The sequence below is a fragment of the Carassius carassius genome, chromosome 10 (genome assembly GCF_963082965.1).
Source record: "Carassius carassius chromosome 10, fCarCar2.1, whole genome shotgun sequence".
In the NCBI taxonomy this organism is placed as follows: Eukaryota; Metazoa; Chordata; class Actinopteri; order Cypriniformes; family Cyprinidae; genus Carassius; species Carassius carassius.
In genome coordinates, this window is record NC_081764.1 from 16,543,929 (window position 1) to 16,564,288 (window position 20,360).

At 36.9% G+C, this 20,360-nt stretch overlaps 1 protein-coding gene across 2 annotated transcripts in view; it reads right to left on the minus strand.

The window, feature by feature from the left end:
• Nucleotides 1–20,360, minus strand: part of LOC132151889 (lipoma-preferred partner homolog) — a 205,560-nt gene that overhangs the window by 87,954 nt on the left and 97,246 nt on the right. For both annotated transcript variants that reach the window (XM_059560397.1, XM_059560398.1), the window contains exon 5: nucleotides 15,364–15,486. In XM_059560397.1, the coding sequence (XP_059416380.1) occupies nucleotides 15,364–15,486 (123 nt within the window). The remainder of the gene's footprint in view (nucleotides 1–15,363; nucleotides 15,487–20,360) is intronic.

The window sequence follows — 20,360 nt, forward strand, 5'->3', positions numbered from 1 at the left end:
ATCATATTTTATTATATGATATTGGTTTGAGACAGAGCATTTTATTTAGTGGAGAACTTTGCAGCAATATTTTATTTCTTATTCTTTTTTATTTTATATATATATTATTAAAAAGTATTTTTAAAAAAGTGTAAACAAATTGTTAAAAAAGTTTAAACAACCTGCAGTTTAATGTTTGCATTTCTTTCCCTTACTGTACCGAAAATGAACCGAACCGTGACTTTAAAACCGAGGTACGTACCGAACCGTGATTTTTGCGTACCGTTACACCCCTAATATATATATATATATATATATATATATATATATATATATATATATATATATATATTACACGGCTCAGTGCAATACTTGATTCTGATTGGTTGGTAACAACTGGTCGATAACAACCGGTAAAAGTTGATAACACAGGCTCATCCGGGTAACTGAAGTTGGCGCTGTACTCTTGCTAGGAGAAATGTTGTCGTCTAGTTTGAACTTGCTGCTTGCTCGCAACTGCTGTGTTCACGGAAGCTTTGCGTTCAAATATTTCAACTCAAATCAATATATCGTGTCTAATTATTAATTATGTGGCAAATAGCCCTGTAATAAGCGGAATAATGTACATCAAGCCAGTTGTTACCGCAGAATAACCCTGATGATATGATATAAGAAGTCCTTATCACCATGTTGGTGGTTATTCTGAGATAACAGCTGGCAAACTCTCTGAAAATAATTTATTGTCCAAGAAATCTTGTTCTGTCAATCTTTAGATAATTCTACTAGAAAACAAGTCAAGGTTAATGCTGAAAAAATAGCCAAAAGTTTTAGAAATTATGAATTTATGAATGAATTAATTCATTAATTTTTAATAAATTTAATTAATTTTAATCTGAGATATAATCCCTGCAAACATTTTCTTCTCCAGGAAATGTATCTTTTACTATTGATCTTTATGGACTGTAATTCTACTGGGAAAAAAGATAATTTATGTTTATTAAAAATGTACAGGTGCTGGTCATATAATTGGAATATCATCAAAAAGTTGATTTATTTAACTAATTCCATTCAAAAAGTGAAACTTGTATATTATTTTCATTCATTACATACATACTGATATATTTCAAATGTTTATTTCTTTTAATTTTGATGATTATAACTGACAACTAAGGAAAATCCCAAATTCAGTATCTCAGAAAATTATAATATTACTTAAGACCAATACAAAGAAAGGATTTTTAGAAATCTTGGCCAACTGAAAAGTATGAACATGAAAAGTATGAGCATGTACAGCACTCAATACTTAGTTGGGGCTTCTTTTGCCTGAATTAGTGTAGCAATGCGGCGTGGCATGGAGTCGATCAGTCTGTGGCACTGCTCAGGTGTTATGAGAGCCCAGGTTGCTCTGATAGTGGCATTCAGCTCTTCTGTATTCTTGGGTCTGGCATATCGCATCTTCCTCTTCACAATACCCCATGGATTTTCTATAGGGTTAAGGTCAGGTGGGTTTGTTGGCCAATTAAGAACAGGGAGACCATGGTGCTTAAACCAGGTACTGGTAGATTTGGCGTTGGAAGGTAGACTGGTAGACTGGTAGAGTCCTGTTGGAAAATGAAATCTGCATCTCCATAAAGTTGCTCAGCTGCAGGAAGCATGAAGTGCTCTACAACTTCTTGCTATACACGGCTGTGTTGACCTTGGGCCTCAGAAAACACAGTGGACCAACACCAGCAGATGACATGGCACCGCAAACCATCACTGACTGTGGAAGCTGTAGTGGTTCTTGAAGCACTGACTCCAGCTGCAGTCCACTCTTTGTGAGTCTCCCCCACATTTTTGAATGAGTTTTGTTTCACAATCCTCTCCAGGGTGCAGTTATCCCTATCGCTTGTAAACTTTTTTTCTACCACATCTTTTCCATCCCTTCGCCTCTCTATTAATGTGCTTGGACACAGAGCTCTGTGAACAGCCAGCCTCTTTTGCAATGACCTTTTGTTTCTTACCCTCCTTGTGCAAGGTGTCAATGGTTGTCTTTCGGACAACTGTCAAGTCAGCAGTCTTCCCCATGATTGTGTATCCTACAGAACTAGACTGAGAGACCATTTAAAGGCCTTTGCAGGTGTTTTGAGTTAATTAGCTGATTAGAGTGTGGCACCAGGTGTCTTCAATATTGAACCTTTTCACAATATTCTAATTTTCTGAGATACTGAATTTGGGATTTTCCTTAGTTGTCAGTTATAATCATCAAAATTAAAATAAATAAACATTTTAAATATATCAGTCTGTGTGTAATGAATTAATATAATAAACAATTTTCACTTTTTGAATGGAATTAGTGAAATAAATCAACTTTTTGATCTTATTCTAATTATATGACCAGCACCTGTATGTTTATTAAAAAATATAATGTTCATTAATAATACTACTACTACTACTAATAATAATAATAATGAACAAGTATAAGGAGATATTCTCAGGAATGATTTTCTTCTCCGGGAAATGCATCTTGCTCTAAGGATGTTTAGATAATTCTCCTGGAAGACAAGACAAAAATACTAAGTTACTGTTTTGTGTGTGTGTGTGTGTGTGTGTGTGTTCTAAGTAGCCCTGACTATCACAAACATATGGATGCACACTCCTGATACCCAGTCCAAGAGGTCATGTCCAGGGGTCTCATTTATAAAACTATGCGTAGGATCTTTACTAAAAGTTTACGTGCGCCCAAAAGCCAAAAATGGCGTACGCCAAAAAATATTCCGATTTATAAAACCGTGCGTACGCACACCTGTAAGCAATGTTCCCTTTATAAATCACAGATCACCCGCAGATGTGCGTACGTGAACCAGCCTCATATCCCGCCCTGTACACGCCCATTTTTAACCATAAATAGTCAATGCAAATCACCTCATGATTGCTGATCAGCATGTAAATGAGAGTGGAATCCCATATATACCTGGAAAACTGGCATGCGACCCGCCAATTAATTAATCCAAGAAAGTGAAAACGTGCATTTCTGTTAGCCTAATTTTAATAATGGCGACAGGTGAGAAAAGAGGAAAAAAACGTAATTTCTCAGATACTGAGATTGAAACACTTGTAGGGGAGGTGGAGGCTCGGAAAACTGTGTTATTTGGTGGCCACAGCAGTGGGGTCACTAATAAAAAGAAGCAGTGCGAGTGGCAAAGTATTGCTTCTGCCATCAATTGTGTCAGTGGGACAGAACGGACAGTTGCAGAATTAAAGAAAAAATGGTCCGACCTGAAGGTATACAAATTTTTTTTTTACCAACATATTACATTTGTGTTTTATTAGGCTATATACCTATATAAATAGCAATATTGATTTTCAAAAAGTTTTATTTACATGTGCTTACAGTATGCAAAATATGTGAAATAAAGATTCTCATTCATTCAAGGTGGAGGCAAAGAGAAAACTGTCCTCCCACCGCCAGAGCGTGGCTGCAACTGGTGGGGGCCCATGTACAGCTGATCTCACATCAGTGGACAGCAAAATCGCGGCTATAATTGGGGAGGTCAGCGTGTGTGGTATTGTGTCGGAAAAGGAGGGAGACACTGACGTGACTGAAACCACAGAGGAGCAAGGTTAAACCGATTTTTAATCATTAACGCTGTACATTTGAGTGTGTGGGGTGATAAATGGATAAATGTTGCCAATTGTTTGTCCTCCAGTCCTTCCGGAGTCTGAAGCTGTAAATGAACAGGAGGTTCAGGGTGAGGGGTTCTCAGATGCAGATGCACAGCGTCCGGCTCAAAGCAGTGCCCCTTCTGCGTCTGGCACGTCCAAAAGTGGTCGGGTACTCACTGACGCAGTCCTGCAGTTACAGCGAGAGACAATAAACGCTGTCAACAGGGTTGCAGATGAGCTACGGCAGATGAGAGAAGTGATGCAAGAAATTGCACAATCATTAAAAGATGCAGTTAAAACATGAACCTTGAGTTTTGTCTTTCTTTACAAACGCCGCATGACATCCTCACGGATTCTTGCACCTCGTTGATATCCCTCTTGTCGGCCAGGGGGCTGTGGCTCGGGGTCGTAATGCTGGGGTAGAGGGAGATCAGGAGGGAGAGGAATACCGTTTCTCAGTGCTATATTGTGCAAAACACCACACGCCCTGACAATCTTGCACACTTTTGCTGGATGGTATAAAAGTCTGCCACCCGAGGCATCCAGAGCACGCCATCTGCATTTCAGGATGCCGATGGCACGCTCCACAACTGCGCGGGCACGAGAGTGGACCTCGTTATAATGAGTTTCCTCTGCGCTCTGCGGGTTTAAAAATGGGGTGAGGAGCCAGCGTCTCAGGGGGTAGCCACTGTCGCCTGCAGGTTATAATTATATTAAAAACAAAATTGTTACAGTTTCTACTTTTTAATATTGTTAAACTCACCAAGAAGCCAGCCATCACGTACTGCGCCTGCATTTAGTCTGTTCCCTACACTGCTATGTGTCAAGATAAAGGAATCATGTGTTGAACCAGGCCAGCGTGCCACAATGTTTGTGAGGGTCATGTTGGAGTCACATATGATTTGCACATTAATAGAATGCACATGCTTTCTATTAACATAAGCAAATTCATTTTCAGATGGTGCCCTTATAGCAACATGAGTGCAGTCAATTGCGCCGATTACATTTGGGAAACCAGACATTGCTGCAAATTGCGTTTTAATTTCGGCCTGTTCTCGCACAGTGTAGGGGAACCTGATGTATCGACTAACCATATTAAGTATACCATTTAAAACGACAGATATTATGGCACTCAGGGATGGCTGTGATATACCAGACCTATAGGGTGAGATGATAGATTCCAATAGAATTATTTCATATACAAAAAGGTCTTAGAGACAAATTTGAGGATTACTTATAGTTTTTTTATATTATTAATTTACCTGTCTGCCAATTCCCGCTGGAAACAGCCGGTTGCCAAGAACCCCAGAGTGGTGAGGACTTGTATTTGGACTGGGATGGCATGGTTCCGGCGTGTTGCCCTCTCTAATACTGGACCCAATTCAGCACATAGATCCAAGAGCACAGCTCTAGGGAATCTAAATCGGCTTATTAGCCAGTCATCATCATGGGCCAGGAAATCATCATGGTCCCTGAAAACTCGTTCTCTCCTTATTCTGCCATTAGCGTAATCCTCCAACAGTGCCAGGAGTGCCATCATGAAGCATTACATACCCGGGTCACCGGAGAATTTATATGTTTCTAGCAAATAGACTGATCGTTAACACCTTGACAAAATCACTTAATTAATTTGTGGGCGAAAATTTAAGACGAAAATGTTATAGTGAACACATGCTTCTTGACGGTTTTGTAATGAACACCGTAATAGTTAGGACCGATGATGAGTAGCGATTGTGCTTCATGACTGTATTTGCAGACTTTGACATTTTATGATATAGGCTATGTACATTAAGGAAAATATTTCCTTTTTACACTGTGTTCTGCAGTTCTCTAATAAAAGGGTATTTCATGCTATTCTGTAGGCTATCACATGTATCGCGCCATGTCCTCCTGTGCTCCCGTTGTGGACAATGTGACTGTAAGGCAGCGCTGATTATTATTTTATTTTACTTTTAATACATTTTGAATTACGTTTGGATTTTACTAGATGTATATAGCCTAAAACAATCGGCACAAATAACACTGTTGGATTTAATCTTCATGATAATGTGGATATAACGTATGAAATGGAGTGAAAATTAAATGTCATTCATTCTTATAATCGTTCATCTCACATTTATTTTCTACAATCTAACTTCAGTTCACGACCTCACCATCGGTGTCGCCAATTCCCTTTGTCTCCAGAATGTGCGTACGCACGGCTCAAAGTTTGCTTAAAGGTGCGCACATTCTCCCGTCAAGTTTGTTTTTTATAGATCACAACCTTTGCGTGGGAACTGGCGTACGTACGTTTCCAGCCCCGTTTTGTGCGTACGCACGCTTTATAAATGAGGCCCCAGGTCAGACATGTTTCTAACTAATGTTTGGTGAAAGAGCTTTTGAGGATGAGCTGTTTAAGAGTGTTACTCAGAGGGCAAACACTGTCATGTAAAAAAAGGCAGGTCCCAATGATGGCTTCAGCATCTCCAGACTTCGCGATTGGTCAGATGCGTGTAAAACAGACACATGAGCGGTATTATGCAGTTTATTAGACTAACGCACAATGACTGGCTACATGGACTGCCAGTGGACACGCTCCACTCTCCACTGTCAAAACTCTGAACCTGCTACCATGTTGACCTTAAGGTCAATGGCTGCTACAGGCAGTTGAGGACTGCATTCCCACTGGCCCCCTCCTATTATTTTATCTCCATCTCTGTCACTACGTTTTGTCTTGTCTCCTCTCCTCTGTGTTGCTGGCTGCTGCCTGTTTAGTCACAGAGGGCACGTTTAACACAAGTGCAAATGGTTTCAAACTCCATGTTTCTAGTTAAAGGGTTAGTTCACCAAGTTAGCAAATTTATGTAATTAATAACTTACCCTGATGTTGTTTCAAACCCGTAAAACCTCTGTTTATCTTTGGAACACAGTTTAAGATATTTTAGATTTAGTCCGAGAGCTCTCAGTCCCTCCATTGAAGCTGTGTGTACGGTATACTGTCCATGTCCAGAAAGGTAAGAAAAACATCATCAAAGTAGTCCATGTGACATCAGAGGGTCGGTTAGAATTTTTTGAAGCATCGAAAATACATTTTGGTCCAAAAATAGCAAAAACGACTACTTTATTCAGCAATGTCTTCTCTTCCGTGTCTGTTGTGAGAGAGAGTTCAAAACATAGCAGCTGGATATCCGGTTTGCGAACGAATCACCAAATCGAACTGAATCGTTTTAAACGGTTTGCATCTCTAATACGCATTAATCCACAAATGACTTAAGCTGTTAACTTTTTTAATGTGGCTGACACATTTTCTTTAATGTGGCTGAGTTCAAACAAACCAATATCCCGGAGTAATGCATGCACTCAAACAGTACACTGACTGAACTGCTGTGAAGAGAGAACTGAAGATGAACACCGAGCCGAGCCAGATAGCGAACAATAGACTGACTCGTTCACGAGTGAAGAACCGGTTGCATCGGTTTTCGGATCACCAGTAGTTCTCTCGGACAGTTCAATTCAAAAAAACGGTTGAAGAAAACGGTTCACCGGTTCTTTTACGCTCGATGTATAATGCCGTCATTTGCGATGATTGCCCTTGATTCAAGCCTTCGGTTTACCCACGCTCATAACACTAACACAGAATCAGTTCAGAATCAATCACCAAAAGAATCAGTTCGATTCAGAAGCTCTGTGTGTCGGTCTGCTTCACACTGAATCACACATGCGCAGTATCATCAGCTCCTCGGTTCACGAATCGGACGCGTCTGACAGAAACGGTTCTTGACTCGTGAATGAGTCAATGTTTTGTTCGTTATCTGGCTCGGCTCGGTGTTCATCTTCAGTTCTCTCTTCACAGCAGTTCAGTCAGTGTACTGTTTGAGTACATGGGAGTTGGGAGTGTCAGCCACATTAAAAAAGTTAACAGCTTAAGTCATTTGTGGATTAATGCGTATTCGAGATGCGAACCGTTTAAAAACGATTCAGTTCGATTTGGTGAACTGAATGATTCGTTCGCGAACCGGATATCCAGACTGCTTTGATTTGAACTCTCTCTCACAACAGACATGGAAGAAAAGACAATGCTGAATAAAGTCGTCGTTTTTGCTATTTTTGGACCAAAATGTATTTTCGATGCTTCAAAAAATTCTAACTGACCCTCTGATGTCACATGGACTACTTTGATTATGTTTTTCTTACCTTTCTGGACATGGACAGTATACCGTACACACAGCTTCAATGGAGGGACTGAGAGCTCTCGGACTAAATCTAAAATATCTTAAACTGTGTTCCAACTGTGTCTTACGGGTTTGAAACAACATGAGGGTAAGTTATTAATTACATAAATTTGCTATCTGGGTGAACTAACCCTTTAATTAAAAGAAATTATCTACTCAACCTCATATTGTTTTGAAACGCACAAGTTTGTTTTTAAGTGTTTTTTTTTTACCATAAAATTAAAGTGCCATAAAATAGTATATACGACTCATGTACTATATTCCAAGACTTCTGAAGCCATCCAATAGCTTTGAGTGAGAAGCAGGACGAAAGGTTGCTATACACTTAAACTTCTGTTTAATATACACACGAGAACTTCTTGACTTGCATTTGATGCAATAGAGAGAAAGTAGGCAATGATATTTTCAGTGAATAACAATACACTTGCCATTTTAGTCAGTTTATTACACAAAGCAATATTGTTCAGCTTTAGGAGACTTGGAATATTGTGTATGAGTTTATTGGGTATGCTTTTATGATCCTTTTTGTCCATTTTGTGTGGCACAAAAGTGATTTGCAGCTGTACTTGCAAGTCATTTTCATTGTTTTGGGGAAAAAAAGCAGTCTGAAGATTCTATTTCTGTAAATTTTTAAGTTCTATAAGATGATGTTTTAAAGAACAGTTTTTGTCCATACAATGGAATCAGTGGGGTTCAAAACAACACTAGACCCTTTTGACCCTGACCCTAACATCTGGTGTGCTTGTGTAGCTGTGAGCCCAGAGCACCTGTGTGGAATGATACATGGGGAACAGCAGTGGAGGAAGCACTCAACTTGTGCTAAACTGTGTGGAAGACTTTAATAATGCAGGAGTCCTAGAGGGTATAGGGCTCACATGACTTGAGATGGCTCCTTCAGGCCTAATGTCTTCCTCTCTGACAAAAATTTGTAAGCAAACAAAGTGTCATGGATGGAAAGAGAGATAACGATTCTGTGACTGAGACTACTCTCCACTTCAGATCCTTTTAGCAGAGTGCTAACTTGAGGTGGGAAAATTAGCTATTTGAGAGTCAGTCTTCTTTATTAGTTTTCCCCAAAATTATAAGGTGAAAGTCAGAGTTGGGGAAAGTTACTTTTAAAAGTAATGAATTTTTATAATGCATTATTATTATAATAATAATGCAATATTGTGTTACTCACTAAAAAAGTAACTAATTACGTTACTTAGTAACTTTTTATGGAAAGTAATGCGTTATGTTACTTTTTAAATATGAGCAGGGCTTGATTGTTTTTAATATAATAAGTTCTATTTATAGCAAATGTAAAAGCCCTTTCACCCCAAAAAGCACAATGAATAAACCATAGGCTGAAGGAAAAGTTTATCTAAAGTCATTTTTGCTTATTAGTATGATTGGATCATACTGGATCATCCAAAGGTCAGCAGCAAATATATTAGCTAATAAAATGGGATTAGATACATTTGTGCATTTCACTGTTTTAATTCATTTTGATGAATACTAAATCATTGTTTTTTGCAAGTGGGATGAATTAATGCACATTCAAATTTAGTCTAGAACTACATAATGTTAACACAGAGCACACCACGCCTCGGTACTTCCGATTTTTTACAGTATGGGGACAGGTGATTTGTCATTCAATAAATAGGAAAACAAAACGTTATTTTTAAAAAAAAAAAACTCCAATATTTTCTTTTAAATTAAAAATTAATATGTTACTTTACTAATTACTTGAAAAAAGTAATCTGATTATGTAACTCGCGTTAACTGTAATGCGTTACCACCAACACTACCCCCAAATAAAATATTGATATCTGGTGTGGGAATATTGATCTTATGTGTGTGAAGATTCTTATTTGAAGAAGAAGAAGAAGAAAAAAAGATTTACACACTATTTATGGTTTATGTTTTTGAACAGGTCTCCTATGCTCACCAAAGCTGCACTTATTTGATCCAAAATATTATTACAATTTATAAAGATGTAAATGTATAAGATGTAAATCTTTAATATATTTTAAAATGTAGTTCAGACTGACTTACTTCGTTCGATTAAACTTTCATGGTCCAGGCAGTCTTTTATGTTTTGGTATATCAAAATGAGCCCAACCATTCACAGAAAATTCCAAAAAGAGATTTTTGGTAGAGTTTCTTGGTAGAGTTTCTTTAATGAATCCAGCATGTGCATTCAAATAAAGGCCAAATTTGGGATGGAAAATTTCTCCACAAGCAACTGTAAAGAGGTCAATGCCACAGTAAAACACCAAAATGTCATTCCAAAACCAAGTAAACATTAAAAAACTTGATTTGCATGCCTATATTTCTATGAAATTTCAGTCATGCATAAAATATAATAACCAAAAGAAGCATCAGGCCAAAGAACTAAATGAAAATGTGCGCACACACACACACACACAAATAAAAAGGTACTATATATATATATATATATATATATATATATATATATATATATATATATATATATATATATATATATATATATATATATATATATATATATATATATATATATATATATATATATATATATATATATATATATATATTGCCATTGTCCTCCTGATCACGGAAGTTACAGCAGACACCTGACTGGATAATGAGTTCATTGACCGTCCCTTTGCACCTCGGGTAGTAACTCTCTGTTTGACACTTATCTGCTCTCCTTCAACTGATCTCATTAGCTTGGACTGTTCATTGGCTGTAACAGAGGTGGGGAAGCTACAGCAGACCTGAAACCTCTTGAACAGGAACAAGCTAAATCTAGACGTTCTTACAAAACACATTTGAGCTTTTACGATTTTGCATTGCACCAGAGACTTTCCCTACCTATTCTTGGCTGACAGTGAGAATGCCTGTGTGAACTGCTGACAAGGTCAGGGTCTTTCAAAGGTCTTCTCTAAAAATGGGGAAACAGTTGATTAGTTGCTGCATTAAGCTAGATTGGTTGGGCCATATTTAAAGGAAATGTTTCATAACATTTGGGGGAAAGAAAAAAATATATCTGTGGGATCTACACCTTTCAAATGAACTCTTAACTCTTAACAGTTAACATGGTAATAGCTGTTTCTTCAAATTTGTGCACTTTTTTTTAACCCAGCTTTGATTATTATTCAAATTCACAATCACAGATCTCAACTTTTCTCATACATATATATATATATACACACACACACACACACACACATATACATATATATATATGAATATGGTTCTTCATATATGTGTGTATATATATATATATATATATATTTATATATATATTTATATATATATATATATATATATATATATATAGAGAGAGAGAGAGAGAGAGAGAGAGAGAGATAGATAGATATCTATATCTATATCTATATCTTTTTTTTAATAAAAAATAAAAAATAAAAATCCATAATAAAAATATGAATTATTACATAAACTGTTATACATACATATATATATATATATACGCATGTATGTATATATACACAATAATGTTTTCTAAGATCAATTAACATTTTTCTTTGATTCATTTACCAATATAACTTCAATATTTAGTATTATTCATGTGGTGAAGAGGCATAATGTAGAGGTTTCTCTTGTAAAAATAGCTATTGTAAAATGAGATGTCTTCCCAAGAGAGCAATTCATTATATTCCCATAAAGACTACTTCTGATTCAACACTGTGGGTGTGAAAGGGGAAAACATCTATGCTAATGTATGCCAAACTCAGAACTGCCTCTAGTGTGTCTTCCAGTGTGTGTTTGTGTTGCAGGGACAGGGGTATGGCTGGAGAGATGAATGATGGAAGCAAATGGGGTTTATATTATGATCACATTTCATTATGTCTTGTTACACCCACAGAGCACCGACTAAAGCAAAGAGACTTCTGCGATAGGTTTGGAAAGCATCAAAGCAGCGAAACAAATTCAGCTGCCATTTCACACACAGAAGTTGATAAAGATCACAAAGCAGGTCCTTTTACCACAGGTTTCCACGAACTCTGGGATAAAGTCCCTTTCCTTAAAGCTCAAACAGGGATGGGGGAAGAGCACTCCTATTGATTTTTTAGAGAAGGCTCTGTGATTTGGGAGTGCTATAAACTAAGGACGCTGATACTATGTTTGTACAAGTGGAAGATTACAGAGAGAGTGGCTGTGCCAATGGCCTCAGCTATAAAATCTGGCACATTAAACAAGCCCAGAGTCACTCTAATAATTCATATATCATAGACAGCGAAAGTAAAGGCCTGGTGGATCTGCTGAATGATTAAAAAGCAACATTAGCTGGAATGTACATAAGTGCACGTGTGTTTGTGTCACCATCGAGCAAAATTCAGAATTTAACTAACAGGGACACTTTGAATGTATGAATTGGAATATTAATTGAAATGACAGGATTTTCATTAGCCAAATGCTAACCCAAAATCATTTGCATTAAAGTAATTATGTATATTTGTTTCTTGACATGTACATTTTTTTTTTCTCTCAGTACTTTAAATTGTAGGTTCAGTACAGTTGAAACAAATAACACGCCTTTAACCTTTGATTATTTCATACAGCACCACAAAATATACACCATGCTGAATTTATATAATTTTATAGAATATTTTTAACACCAAAATCTGTATATATTGGCGATCTACTACAATAAATAAGTGAAAATAATACTACCCCCAACTGCTCCCCGGGCGCCGCAGCATAAATGGCTGCCCACTGCTCCGGGTGTGTGTTCACAGTGTGTGTGTGTGTGTGTTCACTGCTCTGTGTGTGTGTGCACTTCGGCTGGGTTAAATGCAGAGCACGAATTCTGAGTATGGGTCACCATACTTGGCTGAATGTCACGTCACTTTCTTTTCACTTTTTTTTCTAATTAAATATAAAAATAAATAAATAAATATTTTGTTTTATATTATTAAAGTCTTTCTCCCTCTCTCTCTCTCTCTCTCTCTCTCTCTGTGTGTGTGTGTGTGTGTGTGTGTGTGTGTGTGTGTGTGTGTGTGTGTGATGGTCTGAATTGATCAGATACAAGCATTTTCTTGAAAAAAAAAATCTAAAATTTATAATAACAGTTAATTCATTACATACTGTATAGAAATACATAAAGAATAGAAATATAAATAGAAAATACTTTGAAAAAAATCTTTGGTGGCACTTGAAATGTTTATTATTAATATTATTTCTGGTTAGACAAAAAAGTTAATTAATAAATTCTCCTATGAGAAACAAATTACTCATCATGGAAATTTGGAAAATCCAAACATTTTAAGACTCTTCAAGTTCCATATAATTCTAATGTTTATTTAAAATAAATATTTCTACAATAACAGTAAATTTGTGATCTCTTATTTTTTCATTAAAAAAGTTTATGAACACTGGAAACACACCAAAGTCTTTACATAATAGCTGCCCACTAGGTGATGATTTTGGCACGGTCTCACACTTAAACTCTTTTACACATATCCCACGCTCACGCTGTCATAAACGGCCAAATGAGCAGGCAGATATCAGAGCAACTGAGACTGATCCTGAGATTTAACCCCGATACCAGAAACTACTTTTCTCTCTAACACTGTGTTTTCTCTGCCTGTATAAATTTTTCAAGTATACTGACAAAAGCTTTCAGACTCCTTTCTGTTACTTGTAGCTCTCACAAAGTACTTTTACAAAGATCTGCACTTAGACTATATTTTATTTAGGAAAAACTTACCTGCCACTTCAAAAGTGTGCAGATGCATGACCTTTAAAAATGTGTGCCTATCAGTGAGTGTAGCTGTTGGTGTGCTTTAAATTGAGTCTACATATTTCACATTGTGTGTGTTTGTGTGTGTGTGTGTGTGTGTATGTGCACGTTTGCAGTACTTGTTGGCATACCAGGCTTACTTTTCTGAAAGCAACATACTGTATCAATGGCCTCTGCGTTTGCCTGAACTGAGGTCAAAGCCAGTTTTGCTCTTTATAAAAACAGAGCTATTGGCTCAGACACTGATATGTGACCTCTTGACCCCTCATCACTTGGATTCCCTCAGGAATTTCTGCAGCGATGCTCTATCATGACTATGTGTCTTAGGCATGTCTGTGGCTCACATTCAAAGCCTCTCTCTCTGCATGATACATCTACTTCTTTGTTATACATTGTGTAAAATGCAGTACATCAAATGAGTAGGGTTCCTGAAGCTTAGTATTTATAATACAGTGGCCAAACAATAGCCCTCCAGCATCATTGCTATCCCATGAGGCCATGGGAACAGAGGAAGTGTCAGATTGGCAACATTAAAGACACATGGCAGAGAAATGCATAACGAGCGTAAGCACCACTGGTACAAATAACTAGTTTCTTTCCATGCAAAATATCAACAAATGGACATGATCAGACATTACTGTAGCTATCAGGATATTGCAAATACTTACAGAGCTCAATTTATGAGAGAGTTTTTTGCAGAGCTGTGTTTGTGCAGACTTTATGCTCAATAATAATTTTAAAAGAATGCCTGTCGAGGACTCTGGAGATCAGCAAATGGAATTTTGACCCTAGAGAAGAAAAGAGGAATAGAGACCGCTTGCCAAAAGCAGGGTGTTTCTAGTTCAGAGACAGCACTCTCCATTATTAAGCTTTAGCCATGTAATAAGGCGAGATCTATCTGTGGTGCTGTTTGCCAACAGGAGGGACTTGTGCTTGCTCCAAATGCGACAGAATTGATTCCGAATGCACTGGCCTACATTCATTGTGTGTTGAACTATTTAGTAAAGTGCCCTAGGGCTCAACTTGAGTGTCTGCTCTTAACTTCATTTGATATCTATTAATGATATGGGTCATTATAATTTTAGACTATAACACTTTCCAAAAATGAGAAATGACTGGTACACTTACACATTTTGATTTGCTTTTCATCTGTCTCGTTGTGCAACTTAAATTAGTTAATCTGCTTCAGTTTTTTTTTTCATGTATAATATATATATATATATATATACAGTATGTATATATATATATATATATAATTATTTCTACTGTATATACTCTATTCCAATTCAGCCACTGACTTAGCAGAGTGATACATCCTAAATTGCACTAAAATGGAGAAACTTGCTGTGAACCACATTCAATTGTTAGGATAATCTGTACTTATTTAATATTATTAAAAGTTTTGGTCCTCAAAAATGAATGGTCACAGGTTACATGGTTTCATACCAGTAGGAGTCACTGAATTCACTCACCCGATTTGTTCAAACATACTGATTCATTCAGGTACTAAACTTTGCTACTGTGTGTTGCTGAGGGACACACTACGGTTGATTCTTTTTTTGTTTAGATCGGTAATATATTCATTGGAGGAGCAGAAATAGACATGGTTACTGACAATATTGTGTTTAAAATGTAAGCTACTCAATATAACCTTAACATTTACGGAGCATTTGTATAAATGTTATGCTATATTATATTAAATGCAACCATTTTAAAATTGGTGAAGCTTTCAGAATGTCTTTAATGTAATGTGGTTGGAGGTGGTTTGGGAGTGTGTGTGTGTAATGACTGTACCTGCGGTGTGCGTGGTTTGTATGGTGAGCTGTTCTCTAGGTCAGCCAGGATGCTGGTCAGAGAGTCGATCTCAGCATCCAGACTAGAACGTCTCTCTTCTAGAGTTTTCGCAGGTCCTTTTATCTGAAACACACAGACAAAGTAACCTTTTAATGAAATTAGGTCTTTTAGAAAAAAGGTTGCTCTACATCGGCTAACCCACTTAATCACACTTGAACAAAGCATGCTAAAATAAAACGACTAAATATTATACACAAAGAAGGCAATTTAACACTCAAACGGTACATAATCCACTGTGGGCTACTATTACACAAAGCCTTAAGCATTAGAGCGATTGGTGATTTTTTTTGTCTTTGTGTTTTGTGCCTTTTACATGTTCATTAAAATTAATTTTGGCCTCAGACAATTGGCTGAAAGTGAATTACTGTAACAACAAGAGACGATTGTCTGGGAGAACGTCTTTAGGAGAAAATCTTAGTGATGTGAAAGAATAAACAAAGAACAAATAATGCTTTGTTGGTGAGACAGCTCATCTCATATTAATTGAATCACCCTTCAGCTCTCTCTCCCTCTCACTCTGTTTTCACTCTACTTAAAAGTTTCACTGTCTCCTAAACTGACAATAACACAGCTTCACTCTCACAGTTCTATTTACACTTTCAGGTTTCTTTAAAGTTGTTTACACTGAAGTATCACGACATATCCCTAAATCAATATCCCACCTCACTTAATCTAAATATTGGGACTCACTTGTTTCATGTGTCGTGCAAAGTGTTTCCAAGTCTCCTGATAAGCATGCAACATCTTCTGAATGAGAATACAGTGTTTTGTGCCATTATAAATTACGAAAAGCATAGCAATGTGGTGTGCTTACAAGTATTCTAAGTCTAGCAATACTGGACTTTCAACATTTCATTTAGAGGTCCCAATGTAAAGTTGCATGAAGATGCTTACCTCTGTGATTTCAATATATTCCATGAATAAATAAATAAATAAATAATATATACTATGTGTGTATGTGTGTATATATATATATATATATATATATATATATATATATATATACATATATGATGAATATATTATGAATTAAAATTAACCGTGGCCTCAGACAAGTAGTGGCCCACACTGCTACTAAAGTAAATGGGCAAATTAATGACAATAGTTTCTAATACAAAATAATGTAAGGCAAACTAAGGTCCTCCTATCTAATCTCAAGCAAAATCTGTATATAACAATTGACTCTAAAGTCTAAGGGCCCTATTTTAATGATCTAAGTGCATGGTGTAAAGCGCATGGTGCAGGTGCACTCAGGGCATGTCCGAATCCACTTTTGCTAGTTTAACGATGGGAAAACAGTTGGCGCACCTGGCGCATGGTCTAAACGTGTTGTCCCTATTCTCTTATTGAGTAATGGGTGATTTTGGGGCATAAAGTGCAATAAACCAATCAGAGTCTCATCTCCCATTTCCTTTAAGAGCCAGTTGATAATGGATTTCCTATATACATGGCGGAATTTGCATGCGCAAAGACAGAATGCATCTCCAGAGAGGAAACAGAGCTGCTTGTGCACGAGCAAATAGGTAGCCCTAAACACGCCATCAATGTGGCTGAACACACCTCGTTTTCAGACCAGCACGCCCCTGAGCGCACAAATGAGAGCAAATGCATTTGCTATTTAAACAACGTGGCGCAGGGCGGGAAAATGAGAACTGCGTTGGACTGAAACTAGCAAACACACTTGCGCCACGCCTTGCGCCGCATTGCGCGGGGTATATGATAGGTCCCTCTGTCTTGGATGAGCAATACATCTGCAATCACCAACTCCTGTACTTTATGTCGGAGATGAAGCAAAGAACTAAATTTTTGAAGACATTTGAGGAATGTCAGCTATGTGACCAAAAAAAAAAAAAAAAGGTGTGAGGGGCAGAATTTGACAGCATTCTCGCTCCTCATCAAAGGGAGCAAAACCTTCTCCCCTCACGGCTGAAGGACACTGATATCTCTTCTTATCCTCTGTGGCTTCTTCTTTCTTTTCCCTCATCTTTACATGACACCAGATAAATAAAAGTCTTTTATGTGCATTGACATAGCTTGTGAATAATTTTTGTTTGTAAGTATTCAACAGTGAGGTCATGACATAAATTGTGGTTTTGAAATAAGGAACCTTCTTTCTTTTTTTAATAATAATAATTATAATAATAATAACGATTTGTGCATACAGTGTAATCAAGGGGACACCCCCAGTACATCTTTGGCTGAACAAAGAGAAAAAGCAACAGAATAATATACAACCGTTCAAAATTTGGGGTTGGTAAGATATTTTTTAATGTTTGTAAATGAAGTCATATTTATAGTACAATAGTAAAATAAAGTGAAAATTTAATAATTTTAAATATGATTATAATTTAAAATAACTGTTTTCTATAATTATAATATATTTTAAAATGTCATTTATTCCTTTGATAGAAAGCTGAATTTTCAGCAGTATTAATACATTCTTCAGTGGCACATGATCTTTCAGAAAGCATTCTAAAAGTTTGTGGAGCTAAATCCTAAATAATATTGTTCTGCACTGATTGGCTATATATTTTTTGGTTTACTTTAGTCTGCCCTCGTCTTTCAGGAGAGGAGAGCTCATAGACCAGGATCAGGGACTGACTCTTGATATAATGTTATCTGTTTGGATTACCTGTCACAACCTATTACAACCCTAACATGCCTCCATTTGGAGCAGAACAGGCCCTAAAAAGCTTCCTGCACAATCGAGCAAAGGGCAAACAGAGGTTTGCATCATTAATGCTAAGGTCCTGAACTGAGGTGAACTTGAACTTAAAGCGGTGGGGGGATTAATTAAGAATGTCTGCTGATTGTGCAGTTTATTTACACCTGCTGTTTGTGTTGTTCAGCGACAGATTCACTAAATGAATTATGCAAAACATGTAATGGGCACAAACATGGTTACAATGCTGAATGTTATTTGCATAGTGCTATTCCCAATCTTCAATTCCATTCTCACATACAAAGTTATAATGCTCTTCTTCATCATTTTGATCAGATGATAGCCTGTCCATATCCCGAAACATAATGCTGACAATAACAAGGTTCAGTTCCCAGGGATTGCATGAACTGATTACATGCAGTCTATTTGGACAAAGCATCTGTCAAATGTAAATATGAGGAAAACTTCTGCCATGACTGAAAGAAATAGGCACGCAGATATGCTGGTTTCTGAAGATGCACAAGATATAATAAGCTTAGTTTACATAAAAAGAAGGTTTATTTGTGCCTAATAAAATGTGTAAATACACATACTGCAGTACAATTTCAGCACATGCAGAGCCTGTTTAAAAAAGATTGCATTGACAAACTACATGCAACAGTTGCGTAAATGTCTAGTGAATTGATTTAGAACTGTTTTAGAACAGTTTATGTAAATAAGGGAAATAAATGCAAATTTAGTTCCATATGATTATGTGATCAAAAGCACCTTCTGAGGCTATTTTCACAGTGCAATTCCCTGTATAGTTTAATTTTTAATTACACTGTGTGCTGCAAATTATAAAAGGTTTGAGACGTTTTATTTTTTAGGCATGTTCCTATAGCAACCAAGATTGAGTCATGCACGCACCACAAAAAGATCAAAAACAGTTACTGTAATGACACATAAAGCCTTTGGAAAATGCACTTACACATGTAAGCATTTTTCCCTTTAGCCCCTATTTTGTGAGCCATTTTAGGTGAATTATCTTAATTCTATTAGGAGAACTGGTCAGTCGGTTCAATAGCAGAACATAGTGTGATGAAAAGAAAAGGCATACTATAACAATCAAATGAAGTACTTCCATCGGTTATGTAAGCCATCCTTTTGCATTCTGGTAAGCACCGTTTAAAGAGAGGAAGCTGATTTAAGTGCTGAGTTTATTGAAAAACCACAGAGACAGATAAATGAAGTTAAATAAAGACTGCATGTGTTGCTACGTGTTCTGTTACGGGAAACAAAACAATTTAGGCCAAGTATCATTTGATTATTCATGTTCGCCATGCTACTCCGGCCTCTTCCTCTTGTTAGTTCTGCTTAGGAGCAGAAATAATTCAACATCCCCTTTTTCATTCATGAAAGATGTAGAAAACTGGAATTAGGGAAAGCTGCTGGTCGAGCATATTACCGCTCGTTTTCGGTAAAGTACCCACAACACGTGAACATGCACATACTATTATCAGAATCAAGAGCTAATGTCTTCAGCGAATTGGTGTGATGAACACAACAAAATGTGCTTTGCTGTGGATCCTTTTCTGTGTCACAAACCATCTTCTGTCACTGCTCTCCTCTTGTCTGAGATGTAAAGCTGGTTAAACTGACTCCAAAATGCCATTCATTGCAGAGGAATCAAGATCTCACTGCTACAGTATGATGTCTTTTCTGTACTAGTCTAATTATCCACCGTCTGACTCCACTGACTCCATAGGGCTAGATCAACAAACGTGCTGATTCCCTCCAGACAGGCTTCCTCCCTTCGTTCGTGGGAAAGAGATCCAGTGGAGGGTTTTAACAGAGCAGAGAACAAGCCTGTATAATCACATTATGAGCGGCAGATATAGCAGCCTTTTATATATATATATATATATATATATATATATATATATATATATAATTATTATTATTATTATTATCTGTCCATGCATTTCCTGGGAATTCATTGGGTATAGAAATATAGACAGTATGTATTGAATGTGTTAAAAATGTGTAATTACAATGAGTATTACTCAGAAACAGCTTTTGAGACTGTAGTTTAATGGATGGGCAATCACTGTTTGTTTATTAAGGAGGACAGAATCCCTTAGGGAGAAAATGACTCCGGTGAACCAATAGGTGTCAGCCTTCCCTGTGCCCTCACTCATTTCTAAACGAGTGCCAAATGAACTAAAGAGAGATATTAACAACTAGGACACAAGCAAAGTAAACAGCCACAAAAAAAGACACAGATCTGGCCGGC